Source organism: Apteryx rowi, unplaced genomic scaffold (assembly GCF_003343035.1).
Source record: "Apteryx rowi isolate R43461 unplaced genomic scaffold, aptRow1 scaffold_91, whole genome shotgun sequence".
Lineage (NCBI taxonomy): Eukaryota > Metazoa > Chordata > Aves > Apterygiformes > Apterygidae > Apteryx > Apteryx rowi.
In genome coordinates this window covers 904871-925268 of record NW_020451216.1, presented here as the reverse complement: position 1 = coordinate 925268, position 20398 = coordinate 904871, and the positions used below count along the sequence as shown (strand labels likewise).

General features: G+C 40.1%; 1 protein-coding gene across 3 annotated transcripts in view; it reads right to left on the bottom strand.

Annotated features, from left to right (window-relative positions):
- LOC112978264 (sodium channel protein type 5 subunit alpha-like) overlaps positions 1-20398 on the bottom strand; it is a 173054-nt gene that overhangs the window by 40998 nt on the left and 111658 nt on the right. The window contains exons 17-18 of one of the 3 annotated variants that reach the window (XM_026091567.1): positions 15176-15334; positions 8242-8362 (exon numbers count right to left, since the gene is read on the bottom strand). In XM_026091567.1, coding sequence (XP_025947352.1) covers positions 8242-8362; positions 15176-15334 — 280 coding nt within the window. The remainder of the gene's footprint in view (positions 1-8241; positions 8363-15175; positions 15335-20398) is intronic. The other 2 variants (XM_026091569.1, XM_026091570.1) reach the window with 2 other exon arrangements.

Below are 20398 nucleotides of genomic sequence, written 5' to 3'. Positions count from 1 at the left end.
TTGGTGTTACGGTACCACTAGAGTTAGTGATTAAAGTGGCAATTTGATAAAAGGGAGAAGAGGGAATGATGTACTGCAGTGCAGATGGGACCAAGGTGCTGAAAGGATTAGCACAGGAAGAGCAGGAGCAGATTTTGACCTCTTGTACTTTCATGAGCTTAAATAAGGCATTAGGGTTCAATTTAGAAAGGTACTTGGGTGGCTAAATCCATTTTGATTTAAATGGAAATTTAGATATCCAGTCTCTCCATCCACAAGCTAGTTCCTCCCTGGTGTTTCGTAGTGCTTTCTGACCTCAGTGAGGTGTTGCAATGATGAATACTCTGTGAGAGCTAAATGCTTAGTGGAAATGGGGACCACACAAGTATCTCTGATTGACAGGCAAAACTGTGACAACTTTTAGTCTTCTTAGCAACAGTTAATTGTTATAGCAAAAAAATGGTGTCATTGGTGATGGACGGAGTCATCTTTCCCATTTGAAAAGTGCCATATCCATTGGTTTGCTGGGTAGGAACTTAAAATTGTGATGAGCGCACACCCTGGTAGTTGGGACTTGTCCTTGTCCAGGCTGGCCATTCAGCCATATGTCACAACGTATGCTCATAGAAATGACCCTCAGAAACTACACTATTTCCAAAAAATAAGCTTTTTACCTTATCTCTGCTCCGCGTGTTGTAAAGAAAGAGACTTTGCTATGGTATTTTATCAGACCCATCATGCGATAAAATATTACAGGCCAACTGCTTCCATAGCTGAAAAGTGGCCAAGGTTACTAACATGTCTGAAGCATAAAGCAACTGCTCAGAAGTGAGAACAGAGGACATCTCACTATGGTGATGTAATGCAATGTTACTGCAAGTAGAAATAATATTTAGTCAAGGAAGCTGGGGAAGGAAAGAGGGTGAATGCCAAGGTTATGCGTACAGCAGATGCTGCTAATTCAAGGTAGCATAACTGAGGCGCTTGAGCTGCATGTGATTTGTGAGGAGATCAAGTGCAACTCCCGGGATGCTGGGATTCCCATGCAGCTGGAAGTGGGGCTGTGCTGGCAGCAGGCTGATAGGTTTTCTGAGTCCCAGACTCTGCCAGGAGGAACTGAGCCGCTAAGCCTGCCATGGTCCTCCTGACATTTTCTGTAAGTTTATATTAGCCCTGGTCTTCCTGCTATGAAGTGGCAGAACTGCAGGGTGTTACTACCATATTCGATATGTGATCCACTCCCAGAGCTCCTCTTCCTCTCCCATCTCTGAGATGTTTGGTAGGTGTACATGGTTGGCTATATAAAGTTTTAGGAGGGGACTAACAGGAAAGGAAACAATTTATGTTAAGGTAATCCTACAGTGATGCAAGTAGCTACCTGTCCTCTAAATATAGATCATACAGATCCACACCAGCTTCAAAATTATTGTACTCTGGAATTCAGAGATAGTCTGGGCTCAGCTGAAACACACTGGATTAATCAAGCTATTTGAGAAAAACATAATGGTAGGAGAAGATGCTAGTTTAAGAGCAAAAGACCCCCAGCTCTCTACCTCTTCGTAGGTCAGGTACCACTCCAATAAAGGAAAATTTTATCCCTCTATACACTTCAATCCTAAACATTGAAGAATCATGTCAAAGGATAAAAGCATATCATGCTAGTCAGTGCTTTTTGCTAAAAGCAGAACAGTGCTCAGAAATGGTGAGCTGTATGATGTGGGTATATATTAGGAAGTAGATGCATGCCATGGACTTCAGGCATGCAGTACTGCATGGTACCAGGTTCCCAGAGCTCATATACTTGTATGGCAGCACTGCTTGGAGCACCACTTATTAGCCTGACATGCCCATGCAGTATGATCACACCAGCATGACAGGACACTTGAGGCTATTGCCTCCCTTAGCAGTGGTGCCCTGAAACTGTTATACTGATTCTGACTGCACAGCTAGCATGGTCATCACCAGCTTGCAGATGTCTGGTCCACACTCTGTGCTGCTGTGCAAGTCCATGGGTCAACTGTCAGCCCAACTTCAACTCAGGAAGAACAGGGACTTGGGCTCAGATCCCTCATTCATCCTGCAAACATCCTAATGAGAAAGCTGTTTACCACTTAAGTGTGGATTTCTCATTTTAAGCAGAAATACCCCTTTGTATCTGAGCTAAATACTGCTTCTAGCAGAAGAAACTTTTCATCAGCCTATCTTGCTCCTATTAATAGTTTAAATTTTGAAAATCATCATTTTTCAGACTTAAAACATTTTTCCATACTCTCTTCCCCCCTCCTTTAGTCCTAAGTTACTTCTTAGATTGATACTTGGCTCTTTGATCTCTTAGATGAGTGCCTAGGCTCAGCTAGTCATAGGCTCCATAAGCGTCATTGGAAAAGGTTAGGATCTTCAGCAATGTGTCTCCTCAATGTAAGATAGGTTGGACAAATCATTCCCTGGAGGAGTCTGTCTCTGTCCTTCCACTACAGAGGGAGCCTACGTGACTACCTGAGCCCAGGCATGGCTAGAGTTAAGGGATCATCTTCAAATTAAATAATAATGAGAAGGGAACCAGAAGATCTCAAGTCACTTCATTTGTGACACAAAATTTTTATAAGATGGCAAAAACAGGCTATTGCTGATTTAGTCAGCTTCATCTGGTAATCCACAGGTATGGAGCTGTATTTTTAAAGGTATAAAGCCAGCTGAAAACACTTTTTTTTTTTTTAATGTTCTTTCATGGCTCACATGCAATTCTGTTCTGAAAATAAAAATATTCCTGGTTACTGACAGTAATACCTTGAAAAATCCAAAATAGCTTTTCACATGAGTCAGCCCAAACTCACAGCACTATTAAATCCCATGCTTTTGATTGGGCCCAGTTCAGGAATATTTAAACCAGATTCTGGTACAATTACTAATGTCAAGTAGCACTGCCATGAATAATCATGCTGGTTGAATTCAGATGAAATGCTATTTTTATCTTCTCATTAATCAAACAAACAAACAAAAAAGAAATCTGAAAGGGAAAAAGAAAATACTGACCACAAATAGGTCTTTTAATGAGTAAGGAAGGTCTACTTCCATTTAGAATTTTCTGATTTCTCTCACTGATGGTTATTTAATGTCTGTGCTTTTTTGGAATTTCTCATGCTGCTTCTAGCCTACTGTTCTGGTGACCTTGACCCAGGCTTAAATACAGAGTTACAAGCTTCACATAATCCAGCAAAAAGTTTACCTGACATTGGTCAGTGTTCCAAAATTTTTTTTCTTTTTTCTATGAAAGCGTCAGGAAATATGACTTGGTATCAAAAACATTCCAGTGTGTTTTAGGGGGGACCTGGTGAGGGTCTGAGCAATCAAAACTCCAGCTGACTTCTGCAACAAGGCGGGTGGTCAGCAGACCCCAGGTTCAGGTCTTGAATGCTATTTATCCACATGAAAAAGACTGTTCATTAACACCTTTTAACACAGCAAGTGTCAAGACACGAATAAACCCTTTGGCATTTCTTGTAACAGCATTACTCATACTGCCTTGTCTCATAGATTTCTGCTGTCCCCCTGAAATCAATGCTATTAGGGAACTGGTTGCAGAGAAGAAGTTGCCTGCCTTTTTTCACTTCACATTAGCATATTACTTATCATTTCTCACTAAACAGAGACCTTTTCATCAGGAAACCATTATGAATGCATCAGTGTAACATAAAGTTATTTACTTTTTGCTTGTTTTTCATAATGAGTGAGTTTTTCCCTTCAGTCGCTGCAGTGTCCTGCAGCACAATCATAAATTGCAGATTGCAATGGGTCCTAGACTGCAGATGCCAGCGGAAAAGAGCGTGTGACAGAGAAAGCACTTAAGCATCTGCCACAATGACAAACAAGCTACCAAAAAATTTAGAGGAATCTAATTTGCCATGCATTTTGTGTAAATATTTCTCTCATTCTACAGTCACTTTTTCTTGCGCATTATAATCATGGAGCTGCTAGACCTTATTGCCTTGTCCTGGTGCATTGTGGAACTAATCTCTCTGGTGCAAATGTGGGAGCAATACTGTACTAACTTCTTTCTGCATGCATGGCACCCAAACCTGTTGATTTGAGGTTTCTGAGCAGAGCCTTTACAATCCACAGCTTGTTCATACCCCAATATACATTTAAATTCACATAAAATTGTTAGATGTGTTTTGGCTAGATTAGGGTGCTGATTCTCTTCAGTAGGCCAAGAAGACCAATTAATTTCTCCTATACTGTAGTCCAGCATGTCTTCTACATTGTGTTCAGACCACAATAATTTTGTAGCTACTTTTGCACAGAAATTTCCAATTACTGGGACATTCATTTCTAGCACAAAACAGTATTTTGCTTGGCTTTGGATGGTAGTTGCAGCAATGCTTGGTATGACACAAAGAAAATATGTTTTCCTCACCACAAGTTCAAGCAGGCAGATATTTATAACATTGTTGTAATATATATCTGCCAAGATGGGTTTCTAAAGACCAGTCTGGCTAGTGGTGCGTACTCAAGCAAGAAAGCAAGTTTGATTATACCATCCCTTTCTACAGTCTCCAAATGTCTTTCCGAGCTACTGGTAGCAGTGGAGGGAACACAATCTCTGCAAACGCTCCATATCTACCCACCTTGGACAAGCTGAAATCTAGAGGTCTTGTCCAACCTGAATTATTCTGATTCTGTACGTTCGATAGGACTGCAGGTATCTTCTGAGGTCTGAAAACTGTATGATAAAATAGTAGCATGCCCTTCCTGATGGAAAAGCACATTGTATGTCAAGTATTATGACTAGAGGAAAAAGATACTTTAAAATGTGGGGTTTGGTCTGTGATTCTTTTCTAAGATGACACAACACATTCAGTTGGGCTTGGTTTGGTTTTACTTAGCTTTTAAACATCACCTAGTGACAGCCTCTATAGCTCAGTTTAGGTTTGTTCAGTTTAACGGTCTATTTGAGCTCCTCTTCACTTCCGTATTTCTAAACAGCTGCTAACAGCTACTGGGGAGGACGTGACACAGCTTTCCACCATTAACCAGAATAACTTCACTTTAGCGCACGAAATTTTCCAGCTGCGATACTCGCTCCTAGACGGTCACATGAAAATAATGCTGTGGATGTCCTTGGTGTCACGAGTTGCGATCAACTGCGTGTTGAGCAAGGTAGTTCATTCCAGCACAAACATCTGATGATACTTCTTTGAACCGTTTGCCAGCAGCCTGTATCTGGGGAATTACGCTTGAGGACTCAGTGAAAATTTTCTCCTATTAGGGTCTGGGAGAGAGGAGAGCGCTGGGGCCAGGGGCTCCCTTTGAATGACCTTCTGTGAGACACAGAAGATCATGTCCAAATAGATAGCAATTTGTGATGCAGAGAGAGCACATACCAACGGAGGTAACAACACTGGAGTGTTGCAAGGCATCTGGAGGAAAAAATACCCAAATAGCTGGCATTACCTAGGTGTTGCTTTCCCACCAATTGGCAACAAGAATGATCTCTCCAGTTCTATCGGGTTTTTTCCCAGCATTACTTGCTAGCTGCCAGAGTTATTACTCTACCTTGGCTTCACATTTCCTGACCCAAGAATATTGTCAGTTGACCCTAATCAAAGCTATTTTGAGATGATAACAAATTAACAAATCTCCCCAAGAAAAATGACCTAGGGCTAATCTGGGTCACCCAGCTACGGGAAAACTGTGACCTCAGCAAACTTTCAGCAACTATTTCAAGAACATGCATTATCTTCATTGCCTTTGTTATCTGAAAAGGGGGACTGAATCCTGAACATATTTGTTCAGGACACAACCTATGTTGAATGTGTTTAGAAATGTCATAGTTTGAATTTAGACAGCTGGTGAGATAATAAGATAACAACTTAACCCTTCCTCCCCCTTCCTCTTCTTCTCACCTAATCTCTGTCTTTCACAAGGTGATCGTTCTCCTGAATATACCAAATATTCTTGTAGTTCTTTATTATAAGACAGTAAAGGCCACAATAGATAAAACTGCTCAGTGCCTGCCCTTCAATAATTTCATTTTAGTACTTCATAACTTTGCCATACGTTAGCTAACTAAACTGAAATATTTTATGATAGCTGTGTGAGGCTTTATTACAACCATAACTTTAGGGAAAAATATTGGATGGATGGTATTTAACAGAAGAAGATTACAAGAAAATACTTTGTTTCCCTACATATGAATAATAAAAACAAATCTTAATGTTATTGCAGTAAGAACTGTTTGGAAACTTTAGTTTTTAGCACATTGACTTTAAATTTGATGAGGGATCATTCACGTGTCAAGTTTATGCATTTTCCCAAATCCACAAGGAACAAAATCACATTTAGCCTACATAGTAGCCTCTGAAAAGTCTACATTGATATGTGCTCCAAAGGAAAGAGGAGCAGACACTCTGGGAAGGACATTGCCTGCAACTGCTTCTCCCAGGACCACTGTGGATCAGGCTAAGGACTGAGAGCAACTTCTCTTTGAATTTCCACTCAGTGCTCAAGGACCAGGTGATTGTACCTGGGAGAAGAGGAAAACACCCTGACTTGAATAGGGGCTGGTGAGGAACTAGCAGAGATAAGGAATAAAAGGCAATCCACTGGCAAGCCTGGGATTCAACCAACAAGGTCTTCGTTTCTGCATATCTCCGCAGTCATGATGACAAGGGGGCTTCAAAACCAGCTTAATATTTCCAATGCCTAATCCACCTAGAAGCRTAAAGCTTGCAACTGCTACTGCGTGTCCCATTAATGGCAGTGGAGGAGACCTGATAAATTGGGTTGGTATCGATGTGGTTCTGCCTGATGGAGTTTCGGGGAGTTCTTCTGGGTGTTTTAAGAAAGAGGAAATTGCAGAGTGCTATTGCTCTGGAAATGCGCACTGAATGAAGCGGTGGGTTGTGTGATCCCTGCCTTATTTGTTTTAAAAACTGGAGGGTGACTACGGTCAACCACAGCTTCAGCGTTTGTAAACTGTCCAGCATTTGGCTGAGAAATCTTACTAGCAACATGTTTTTAATACAGGCTTCTCTGTGGAATCATAATTTAATTTCTCGCTTTGCAGTGCATAACATAGATCACTGCTCACTTGCCTCATTAAGAAATATATTGTGAAAGAATGAAAACTTCAGATCTAATTTTGAAATGCTATTGTGTATACCAGAACAGTTACAGCAGAGCACCATGCTTTCTTCAGTCAACTGCATTAATTTTTGGCTACTGCTTTTAAACAGAGCTGCCAAAAAAATGTTTAGATGCTAGGGACGTTTGTAGGCCCCGCAGGGCTCCCTTACCCCATTCAATCATCTTCCTCACACATACAGAGATGCACATTTTTGCTGACTTTAAGGGCACTCAGAAACCCAGTAAATCATCTCTGTCTGATCCCATCTGAGCAGCTCTATTGTTGCATATAATAATCCTTGAATTTTCAGAGGAATATACTTTCAGCTAACCCTATTTTCCCTCACCCAGATTCAAAGGAAAATGAAGAATCTGACTGAGTTATCATTTGGAATAGAACTTGCTTTGAGAAGAAATAACTTAGGATGATATTTACCTTGCAGATTTAGCTAAAGAATAGTTTTTTTTGATGCAGTTAGCTTTTAACTCTGTGTTTTGGGGTAGGATGGTGTTAAAATTAAAAAAAAATCCGGGTGAATTCTGGTATTAAAAGTGGTTATGTAAATGTGAATTGTTGTTATCTAACATAATTAAGTAAAATACTCTATATATAGCACATTCCTGGTCAGACTGAAGTTACTGAACATGCTAATCTTAATGCCTTTTAGAATCAATAGAAGAGAGTCCCTGGATCTCACAGACTCTGCAGACAGTTTCTACTAAGTGGCTACATTTAAGCAAAAAAAAACAACTTGACTTGGTTAGTTCTCTACCAAATTTGAGCATGCACACATTTTGGAAAGCAAAAGTCTTCACTGGCCATGCTAGAAAAATCATTTTTTTAAAAAAAACCCTCTACAGCACAAATTAAAAATGAAAAAAGTCTAACAAGTTAGAAGCTGCACAGCAATTTAGAGCACGCTTTCAGCTTATCAGACTTTGGAAATTCAAAGACTGATGTTAACAAGTAATTCTGAGTATGTGTTTGGGGCATTACAGYATCTAAGAAATGAAGTGCATCCAGCAAAATACTATTGCAAGTAGCCAGAGCGACTTGGTGTGAATGTGGAGACATGTTTGATAAGAGAACAGGAGGTTTCTCACTTCAGCATTGCAGTGAAATACGCAGGCCCTTACCTTCAGGGAAGCAATCTTCAGGCTCCATCAGCTCCTCAGCAAACTCAGAGATCTGTTCCAGCAGTTCTGCAGGATTTGTCAAATCCACTGTGCTGCCTTCAGAAAGACTGATTTCATCAAGCTTGTTGTCAACAAGAGCAAAGACGAGGAAAACAAATTGATCAATTGCCCTGAAGGAAGTAGCAGATTTTTTTTTTTCCCCACTAACCAATATCCCAGCTAAAGTGACCACGACAGAAAAATCGCCATGCACTTCATAGGGTGCCCACTCCTCGAGTGACGGGTCTAGCTATTCTGTGCTGAGTGAACAGTTGACCCATAAATAGCAACAAAAGTTAAAATGTGGAAGTTATTTTAAATTAAATAGAAACAAAACATAGAAAGATAGTGAACGATCACTGAATATTAATGCTAGGTGGAGGCTTAGAATGACCAAACCTGTAAACCACCAGAATTGTGATCTAGCTCCTGAAATGCTGGAGAATGAATCAGAGAATCTGCACTGAGTTCCTGCGTCTTGGACCTTTTTCCTGAGGCTCTTAACCCATGGCCAGCAGGAGACATGGAGCTGGATCTAAATCCAGTCAGGGGGACCATGCTGTGCTCCCTGCAGCCCTCTCCTTGGAGAGACGTGTAGCTTCTCCTCTGAGATGGGCAGAAGTCCCTCTGTCACCAGGCCAAAACCATGGTCTGGTCACCTAATGTCACAACATGCACCTGTGAGGGGACACCTTCACATGCCTTGTCCCGGGACTAACATGTTTCCAACATGTGGTGGTGGCCACTTGCATTTTAGTCCCACACTTCTGATCTCAAGGTGATGGGAGAGGAGGGACACGTGGCTTTCAAATGCCTTTCAGCAGCTTGCCTGAAAGATTTGACATCACTGTTTTGGGCAAGTGATTTAAATTCAGTGCATCTCAAATCTTTCTCAGTAAAATGGGGACGGTAATATTGCCACTTCCTGAAGAGCTGGTTGTCATGTCTGTTTAAACTAGGAAGTCTCAAGTAGATCTGCATAAACATTTCTGGGAAATGGCTTATTTTCAAAAATTGTTTTTGAGGCTGACCAAAACTATGCAAGCAATTGGGTTAAATACGGCAAAGGATTTTGACCAAAATCTGAAGTTTTATTTTGAAATTTCACTAAATTCATTATTAAAATTTTTTAAAATGATTAAAAGTTAAATTATTAAAAAGGTTAAATAAACTATCCAAATAATAAATAGAAATTTCATTTCAGGTCAAACTTTTTTTTAACAGATTCAAAACATTTTCTTTAGAAGAAAACAGGATWTTTTTTTTCATTTTTTATTTCAGCAGGCAAAATAAAATGTTTCAATTTTGTGTTAATCCAAAGTGATATTTTCCGTGATTATTCAGCTTGGCCATTAAAGCAAAAGACCTAATATTTATCTAGCCCTGCTCAGAGTTTGTTTCTGACTCTGTGTTGGAGCAGTATCTGGCCCCAGTGGGTGACAACAAGCTGGGACCTTCTAGGGATCGTGGCAATGTGAAACAGTCATAAGCAGGAGTCAGGACATGTGGGTTAWTTGTTAACTGTCTTATTCTGTGTTCTCTGAGTACCTACCAAAACCTTTCGTGCTTTATCTTGTAATGCTATTGTCTCTATTTAAAAAAAAATGAGGACAATAATACTTACCCATGCTTTTAAACAACCTGAGAGATAGTTATATGAAAGATTGCACTTACACATAAATTATTATTTCCATGAGGATAATGGTGATGGAGTTAGAGAACAGGTACAGCTTTATATATTTATTATTAATGTGAAAATGGGCCCTTGGTTTTCCAGCGTACACAGTCAATGCAAAATTTATAGCTGAATTTACAGAAATGCTGAACCTGGGGTAAAATGGGCAAGACTGAACATTCCAGCAGTGCTTGCACGTGGGGATGGAAGTTACTTGTCTGCAATTAACTGCAGCATCCTGAAGGTCATAGTCTTGGTGAGGGTTTTTAATGCTCTGCTCAAAGGGACTACAAAGAATTGAAAAGAGAATGTTCAAAAAGAAAGTTAGAACCAAAAGCACAGGTCAAAGACATGGATAAAGCTTCTAAAAAATCCATATTCAGAATGCAGCTGTCATACAGAGAATGGCCCATTTTCTACACACTACAGACTGTATACAAGGATGGAAAAAATGCCACACCAAATATTAGCACAATCAGAACTTTCTGCTACTGTTCATTAGGGAATGCATCCAGTCATTATCTGTTCTGTTATGAAGATGTCAAAACATGCTGAAATAGCCCTAAATCATATACAGTTGTAGGATGTAGAAAATAGGGGTTCCGATGAGAAAAGTCTTGTTGTATATAACTCTTACCAATAGAAAGAAATCAAAGAAAGCTGAGAACAACGTCAGATTGACAGCTTTGTCAATGAGAGTGCTGTATTTAGCAGAGACAGGTTAGGAAATCCACAGAACACAATACAGTGAAATTTTTATTAGACTACAAGGAAAACATCGTAAAGAATCAAGAATGATAGAGTTATTTATCAGGAGGAGTTTTCAGAAAATATTAGAATCCATCAGCATCAAAGGGAGACAGGGAACATGCAAGACAAAACGGACAAGATTTATTTTGAAAAGCCTTCAAGGAAGAAAAGACAAAAAAACATGGATTTAGAAAACACTAGGCTGAGGGTCTGTACTGGGACTAGAAAAAGAAGGAACCRTACATATAAGAGGGGGGGAAAGATTAGGAAAGCTTGTAGGAAAAGAAGCAAAGGTTACTCTTTGCCAGAAAGGTTAAAGGGATTAAGAAGGTTTTCATGAACTCAGTAATGGAAAGAAAAGATTTAGAGACATATTAACAATTGATGAAGGAGATGCAACTCATCAAAATTCAGTTGACTAATAAAATAAACTCTTTTTAAAAAAATCCAACAAGAAGACAAATAAAAAGGGAGGGAGAAAATTGATAAAAGTGTAAACAAAGAACTATCTAGAATACCTGAAACGTGCAAATCAGCAGATCTAGACAGTGTGTAAAGGGATCTGATACACTGACTTAACACAGAATTACCAATCAATACTGAATGCTCATGAAAACTTGAAAAGGATCAGGAGAGCAGCAGTAAGCAAACACAGTACTGAGATTGAGAACAGGAAAAGGGAGCAATCATGGGAATCACAGATCACTAAAATTCCTTGCTCTAGCCTGTGATTAAATAAATGCAATAAATAGTTGGAGAAGGAAAGGGTAGTACTTTCTTGGAGGCTAGCTGAGTGAAATGTCATAAAGACGCAAAGACTTTGGGATGGATACCTTGTCTGCTAAGGATACTGTGCACCAGTGGGGTGCAAAGAGGCCAAAAGGTGGCAAAAAGGACAAATAAGGATGTCCTTTTCCTTTCTTGGAAAAAGGGAAGGAGSTGTACTGGGGCATATACAACGGGATCCATCAGAAGCTCCTTTGGGAAACCTTCCACTAGTGCATGATTTCATGCTGCAGAAACTAATTTTTATTGTTTTTTTTGGCAGAGTGGCTGTGTCTCAAGTAGCTGGACAAGGCTTCCACACCCACCACCTGTGTCCATAATAGTGGCAAACTGATTTTCAAAAAGGCTTTAGCTGTGAAATGCTGAAAACTCATTAAAAGTTGATGTTTSCTCAAGGCTTAACTCCCTTATCTCCCTTCTTCCTCTCTCCCTTGCCTTTGAAAATCACAGACTTAAACTACCAAATTGACATATGATATACGAGCCTTAATAAAATATCTGGATTTGTCTTATAGAAAAGTCTGTTTTTAAAATAAATTATAATTGGCTTGGATTTGCCCATTACTGCATGGAGAAAAGCCATCCTAAGAATCCAAGCAGAACATAAACATTGTCTTCAGAGGAGGAGAGCTATAGGGATGAGAGTCAGCATTATCTTCACTAAAGATATAGAAGAGGTACTGACCAGTATTATACTTACATTAGGCAATAACACTAAAGTGGAGAGAGTATTGAAACAGGCAGCAGAGAGGAAGAGAGAAGTGAAACCCTGACAGAATATAGCAAAATGAGACTTGACTCAAAACAATACAGATGAGAGACCAGGGAAAATTTCAGTGGAAATCCTGGAAACCTATAACTCGAAGTCACCTGGAGTAAAATTAAAAAAAAATGACATGATTTTGCAATGTGCTATAACGATGCAGAAAACCTTTATGGAAGCATTGTGTCTTGAGAATGAGATATTATTTCTTCTCTTCATGGTTCTGTGGAAATGGTATTTGGGATATTGTGTTTAGCTGTTGGCACAGAAACTCCAGAAAGAACTAACAAGAGAGAGTTGAGAAGAAAGATGTAAAAAGAGTCAAATAAAGGGAGCAGAGATATGAATTTACAAGAAATAATGAAATGAAAGAGCAATGGTATATGACTTTAGGCGGTAAAACAGAGGCAGAAGGAAGGTAATAAMTGTATATTAAATTAAGTGGTATTAATTTATAAAAAGAGAATGACAGATAAAATTGGTAAAAGAGAGTAATGAAATGATATTCTGAATAGGGAAAAAAATTAGGCTGATTATTAAGGCAATATCCCCAGCCATGAGATTTTTCTAAGCAGGTGAATTGTTCCCTTTGGTAAATGAACAAAGCTAAGCTCTCTGATATGTTTAAGGGTAGACTGGACAAAGTTGTACCAAATATTTTGTAGGGAAGTGTTTTGGCAGAGAAATCTACTGTTTTGTTCTATGAGGTCTTTTCTACCTGTAACATTGATTTTATTTCTATCGTGTCTTTCTGATGATTTATATAGGATGAATTTTTAATCATAATGTATCCTTTACTGACATCAACAGTGTTTTATGCAGAGCACATTCAATGCGTCTTATGATTTCATGTTATTGACTGAATATCTCAAAGTCCTCTCTCTTGGGCATACCAGATCTGTTAAGTTACAGCCACAGTCGCTGGCTTTATATGGCTAGTCGCAAGTTCTTGGGACGTTCATCAAACAGATTAGCATGTCCTTATGTGTCAGCACCAAGATTACTTGTGAATAGGAGGACTGTAAGTATGTAATGTCCACGCAAGATCTGGCCTTCAAAAATAGCATCCTTTGGGCTTTGCTCTTTCATGTTGGTATTCACAGCCTCATGTGAACTTCCGTTTGATTTCAAGTCATCCCTGGATTATTGCCATATTCCTCCACCTCTTTCTAAGCAGCCACAAATAGAATCAATTATACTCTACTATAGAAAGGTGACATTTGTGTCTCAGGACCCTTTGAAATTTGAGGGAGGAAATGGGGATTATTTCTTTATCACAATGTTGCTGAATATATCAGGGCTAGAATGTTCCTGTATTATTATGACATTTCATTATAGAACTAAAAAAAGGACACAATTTTCCAACCTCCATTTTAGGGTAACAAGGTTTATTTATCTTAAAAAAAGGTTTAAACATGAAGGATACCAAAGGCTTTTTTTTTTTTTTTTGGAAAAAATATATACCTTTTTTCCTGAGATTGAGATATGAAATGTTTGCATGTCCTTCTTCTAAAGTTCAGGGCCTTTCCTTTCTGAAGATGAAGTTCAAAATACCAAGAACTCTTCTCGTGAGGAGAATTGTTCCTGACAGAAATGCTTCATGGCTAGTTACTGTGAGTAGAATTTAGCTCAGCTAAGTTTAGATCCCTACAATGTGGATATAACTACAATTGAGCTAGTCACCCTGGGTTCCCTTTATAGTCAATGGAGAGAAAAAGGCACTTTTAGAAGATGATTCATCTGACCTAATTTAAATGCTGATTTCAGTACGAGATGAGACACATTTACCTAACTATATTGACTACAGGTGTTCATTGACTGTAGAGGGGCCTCAGATGACAAGTTCAGGTGCAGATGTCTACACTTAGTTCAACCAAGTCTACGCCATGTGACAATATTAATCAGCATAGGCAAGATGAGCTCTGGCTCAGTGGCTGCTCCAGCCGTGTAAAGATTTATCCATAGGATTGCTCCTGCTAGGCACAAGCTCTCTAGCAATTGTATGGTAGAACTGGAAAAGGTGTGATGTGCGTTTATATTATGTCATCCTTTCACTTTCATTAATTCATTCCCCCCAACTGCCAGCAGTTCCAGTCTCAAGGATCTAGGGAGTTCCCCAGACTCCCAGGACATCATCCTAGTTCCTGATTTCAAAAAGAAGAACCCATCACTTTCTAATTATAAAGGCAGTATTATAACAACAAAATGCTGAATTTGTATGGGAAAGAAACGAACAGGACAGCAATTAGGATACAGGGAATTTAAAGCCTGGAGGAACTCAATGTGCAAAAATATGTACTTTTGGTATTTATGTTTATAAGCACAATGTAATCCTAAAAGATGAAAATAAAGGTCAATATGCACACATTGAGCACACATGAGTGAGCTATACTTTGGCTAATATCAAATGAATGATACCCAGGCTTACTATTGGCTTACTATCTTCACGTCAGGTACTTAAATTTTTGCAATTTTTTTGGTTCTACGGTGCTAACAGGAAAAAAATGATAATCTAATACAGTTAACAGATGCTTTCAAGAGAAAACAAGGTATAGATCTGCAAAGTCAGCAGATGCCATTCTTAGAGCTGTTTTTCAGGGAAAAAACATGCACATTTGTTCCTAAAGTGAGATGGTTAATGTTATAGATTAATTTGTGGTTTTATTCAAAACCTCTTGGAATCCCATTTAAAGTACCTTAATTTATCATGAGCATTTTCCAAGCTTTCCAGTTTTTTTATAATGACAAAATCTTCTCTCCTYGAATAAGACTGTAACACCGACTGTTCACTATTGCTGTCCTACCACTTGGCAAGCGCTTRTTTTTACCAGCCATAAACCCCACATAAACCTGTGACATGCACTATCGAGCTTGTGCTATGGATTGCATGCAGTACCAGGTAGGAAAGTTGTTTCTGTTACCTCTTTTTGCCCTACTGGAGGTGGCGGCTCAGCCTTCAACTGTTTATCCACGGGCAACTCACTTAATTCTTCACAAATCTCAGAGTTCTGACTCCGGACGCCTGGGCTTTGGCATCGCTGCCCCCTCAGCTGCAGCTGTTTTTCCTGCTGGAAATAATCCTAGATGGGTTTATTTTCTTTTTCTTTGATATCACGCTTATTTCTTAAGGAGAACACCCCAGCTAGAAGAGATAATACCCTGGACCATATTTGTCAGGGAATGACRTCTTAAGGAAAAATGGCAAGCAACAAGATTACACAAGCTTATGCTGTAACTTTTGAGGTTTAGCAACTGGATATGTCAAGTTTTCTGGCTGTAAAAAAGGGGGAAAAAAAATAGGCTAGCTTTTTTCTGAGCTGTTGTTGCTAGGGGGGAAAATTGTCCTGCAATATCCATTTTCGGTCTGTTTTTGAGAGACAGGTTTTCTCCAGTGACCCAAGGAACGCAGAAAGGCGCTTGCACTTCAGCCGAATAACCGAGGGGCGCACTCTGAAGTCATGCGATCAGGTAGCAGTGTTCGCCGTTACGGCTGGAGAAGAAAGGCAAGAGTGCAATGCCCCACGCTGTGCTACGAGTCTGCTCTAAACAGGGTGGAAAAACACCCCGACAAGACAAGATACACGTCGAAGAGGAGGAAAACCCAGAGTACACAGGAAAAGATAAAAGCTATCCAAAAATAGAAGATGTGGAAAAATTGCAGGTAAACATTGAGACATATGCTGCTCCTGTTCAGCAAAGCATTTAAGACTACTTTGACACCCGCTGCTATCAGGGGGACTTAACCGCAGGTGGAAAAGAGAGCACACCCTTAAGCACTTTGCTAAAAAGGGATGGACTATGGAACCAGGGCAATAATTTTTTTCTGCAAACACATCTGACTAGACCCACCGCTCGCTAGCGCAAGTGGTGCCATTAAATCCAGCCACTTCTTCCTGGGGCGGGCGATTACTGCTGCTGAGCTCCCTGGAAGCGCTCGCTGGACTAATGGCAGCGGAGAGGCTGTCGGCTGGGTTGGTCCCTACGCACGGAGGCCAAGGTTTGCTGCTGGTGTAAATCAGTTCCGCTTTATCGATTCAGGCGCGAGAGGGATTTCTGTGAAAACGCCGTAGCTCATCAGAGCGTTACCATCGCTCATGTCATTACCAGCACTGCTACTAAAATATTAATAAAGCTCAAGCTGATTTCAAAGGGTTGTGCTGAATCGCTTACAGAAGGACTTCCATGCTGAGAAAAAAATTACAAGCATAACAGGATTTCAATAATAATTATTTGAACCTATTTAACTTTCACTTGTCCACTTTTTTTTTTTTTTTTTTTTTTTGGTTTGACTGACATTCAAAGTTAATCATGTATTAAGAGTTTCCCCTCTGTAGGGAGTTACCGGCTACCTGCCTCTGTTCTAATGCCACATCACCACAGGAAGTCCCAGAAGAGGTAGCAAGAGCAGAAAAACACTTTATTCCAAATATAACTATCTGAAATAACAGATGACACAAAGGAAGCAGTTGGTTAAGCAAATTCCTCTCTGTATAAATACTTTCAGACTGTCAAGTTTGTACCAATCCTTTCAAATGTCGTTCTGTGTTTCTAGCAAATTAATTTAAAATTAAATTACTCGTTTCCTGCTTCAGAGTGCATGTGCTCTAAAATATATTCTAACTTTAATAAATTAAATTATGCATGTCCAAGCCTGTACCCTCTTCATAAGAATGTATTACATGCAATTTCCAGGCACAGTTTAGCGCTGATATTCACAGGCCAAAGATCACTCCCTAATCATTGGGTTACAGTTCTCTCCCTGTCAAAAAGTTATGCTCTTTAAAGCGTATCTTTGAAAATAGTGTAATATTTAGGGGAGAGGCTAATGTGGGAAGCACAGCGTACACAAGGCGCCCAGCCATAAACTTTTTTTTTAATGCGATATGCATACAACTTAGTACCAAGTAATCTTAATGGCAGGGTATTGGTTATAGCACTAAAACAACAGAAACAATTGTTTCATGTTAAAAGTGCAGCGCAGTCTGGGGTGACGTCTCAAGTTCATTTATGCAGAAAGGTCGTACACTCATATTCGTTAGAAACTGTGCGGCGTATGAGAACAAGGCTGTGTAATTCAGTTGATCTGAAGACTATTCAAGTTAAGTAAATTATTGCACTGAATAGCTAAGGTGGAATCAAATACAAAATTTACACCCATTCTCTACTGAGTAACCCAACCACCCCTTGGYGTGGCACCAAGATCTAGGAACACTTTCTTAGAGACTAAACTCCAGGAAATGTAGATCCAGCCACTTCCCAGACATCACACTTGTAGCAAGTACCCAACCAGATGATGCTAATTAGTGCTGATGACATATATCCTGGTAAATTATCCGATAGGGACAAAACGTCCATGTGCTGGGACAATGAATCAGTTCATCACCATGTGTTTTCAGATTTGCCCTGCAAATTTATAAGATGGGAGAAAGTCTCTAGGAAAAATAGACCCTTCACCAGAATCTGCGTTTATAGGGTCGTCCCAAAAGGAGTGTTAGGGAATCAGCCGCGTTTTTGCAAATGACTGATGCCAGCCCTGCGAAACCACTCTCATGGGATGAAGCGGTCTCTGTTCCAGCACACGGCAGCAGCAGATCGGCGCAGACCTGTCCRTGGTGAGGTGTATTTGTTTTATTTTGTTTAACTTGGGACTGTTTGCTTTTGTTCTGATTCCAAATGATTCGTTCTTCTGGCAGCAACGATGGAAGGTTTGTCTCCTGTAAAGCTCCCCACCGTGGGTGGTTTATGTAATTTGTTTTTAATTTTTGTATCAAGTGCCATGTTGCCAAGGCAATACACATTATGTTAATATTTATCGATTCATTTGTTTTCATAATTTATAAAGTGAAAACATACAGCAATACAAAAACTTTGTGCGTATAAATGGAGGGTTGGGAGCCTGGGACAGAAGTCAGCTCTTCTAGAGCGTACGCCGAAAGTTTGCTCACCCCTACCCTGACCTGGGCTCCAAAGAGAGGTGATCCGCTAACACCGTATTAGTAATTAGCACATTGAGGACGAGGTGCCCGGAGTTGTGCCCTTGCATGCTGCAGGTCGGTTATAGCACCAGAAAAACAGCGACCATCGCTTCAGATTGAAAATAGAGCATAATCTGGGTGACATCTCAAGTGTGTTTGTGCAGGGACCCACATACTTGTTTGCTGACACAAATAAATACAAAGGCTCCACACTGCGTTCTGCCTCTGAAAAGCACAGATCGGCTAATTGTTTCAGGCTCAAATGGGGATTAGTGCAAATGCCTGTCCTTTGGAAAGAGGACTTGCTGCTGGCAAAACAAGACAAATACCTGTCATCAGCATGGATTCGCTTTATTCCTTCCCCACGGAAATATCATTTTTTCCATCGTGTGCAAACAAATTTAGAACGACGATCCTACGCCCTGTCTTTCAGATGGTGATCAGCTCAGATGGATTCTCTTGACACTTCACTCACTATCTGGATCATGACCCTTGCTTTAACATTTGTTCCCTGATTCCCTGGCCACGGCTGTTGTGGGAAAGAAGTGCAAAGCCTTTGATAGCAGGAAGCTTCCTCTTCCAAGCAGGTGGGGAGGTAAGAAAAAAGAACTGGCTCCAGAGTCCTCCCCCCCTTGCAACTGTCACTGCTGAGCCAGCAAGATAGGGTGAAGGATGTGGCAGGATGAACTCAGTTTAACTTATTTTCTGAGGTGGAGGGGGCATGCTCTGACTGCGATGGGAGAGTACAACTGCAGACTGCCCTTTCCTCAGTCCACAGTGCAAAGGGAAGCTTCATCCCTGTGTATCTTCTCTGCTCCCCACCAGGCTGGTGGGTTCCTATGTCTCCTCGAAGACCTATTTCGAGAGATTTTAGGGTCTRTGTTCACTTTTCAGGAATGAGGTCATCAGGACTCACGGATTGCAATGTCCTTCCAGGTGCAGATTCAATGCAGAGGAGAGGWGGAGGTCTCCTCAACTAGAAGTCTGCGTGCCCTGGATCACAGGACACATTTGTCCATGCAGGTGAGGTGGCCCTGCTTTACCACAGGACACTGTTTGTCAGAGGACGCATTGCCAGTGGAGAAGGCAACAGTGAGAGCCATTCTTAGATGACGGACCCTATGAATTTGAGCCTCTTTGAGGAACCCGGCTCAGTATAGCAGCAATTAGTCTTTTAATAGCAGGCATCATATTTTAACCTGCAAGGCTTCCCATAGCCAGTTTTGGAATATAAAAAACAGAATAGGAATCTAAGGAGCTTTTCATGTATAGCAAACACAGTTCAGCAGCGTAACATATGCAGTTATGAGAGGACTGTTTACTCTGTAAAGTAATTGTTGATGTCTATGTTCCTTCTTGCAGACAGTTATGGATTTCATAAAATTACCATGCCTGGTAGCAATTGGCATCCTTTCTCAGCAACAGTTTGCATCTAGTTACTGGCACCCTTCCTCTGCAGAGAAGCCAAGAAGTAAATGATCATGAAAACTGAACTGTTTATATCCTACCTCTACATAAGGGGAGAAGCAAGCAGATTGCAATGCTGCTGAAATATAGCAAAGCTTGCATTACTGCCTGTGTGGCACCTGTTTCTCATGTAAAGTAAATAGGAGACTACAGTCTGCAGAGCTGCCAGGCTGACAACTTTCAGATATGCTGAATTCATTCTTTTTGAAAAGCCTTGAGAATTCTGTGTTAAAAAGGGAGAGAAATAAATAACCATGAACCAGGCAAATGAATTGTGGGTTCTCATTACCAGAACAGATCATTTATGATCCTGGTTCTCCTCTTTCATAAGTAAATGTAAATCCTTGTAGCTCCAATAAAATCAGTGGATTTATCTTTCTGCATGTTTAGCATGAGAAGAAAAAAATCACCAAATATATTTGGAAAATCCCCTTGCTTCCTTAATATGAGAAGGGAAAGATTAATACCACTTATTCTGCTGGGAATAAAGGAGGGTTGGTATGCAGCTGTCAATTTTAAGCATGCACATTTGAGAATCTTTCTACTCCTATTTGAAGAATTACTCCTCTAAAGCAGAGTTGCTGCTACTCAGTTTAATGAGAAATCTGAGGAAAAGCTGGAGCAATATCACACCACAGGGACAGGACTGTAGTGAAGACACAAAGACAACTCATGCTACACTCTGTTTGTTTAAAAATACAT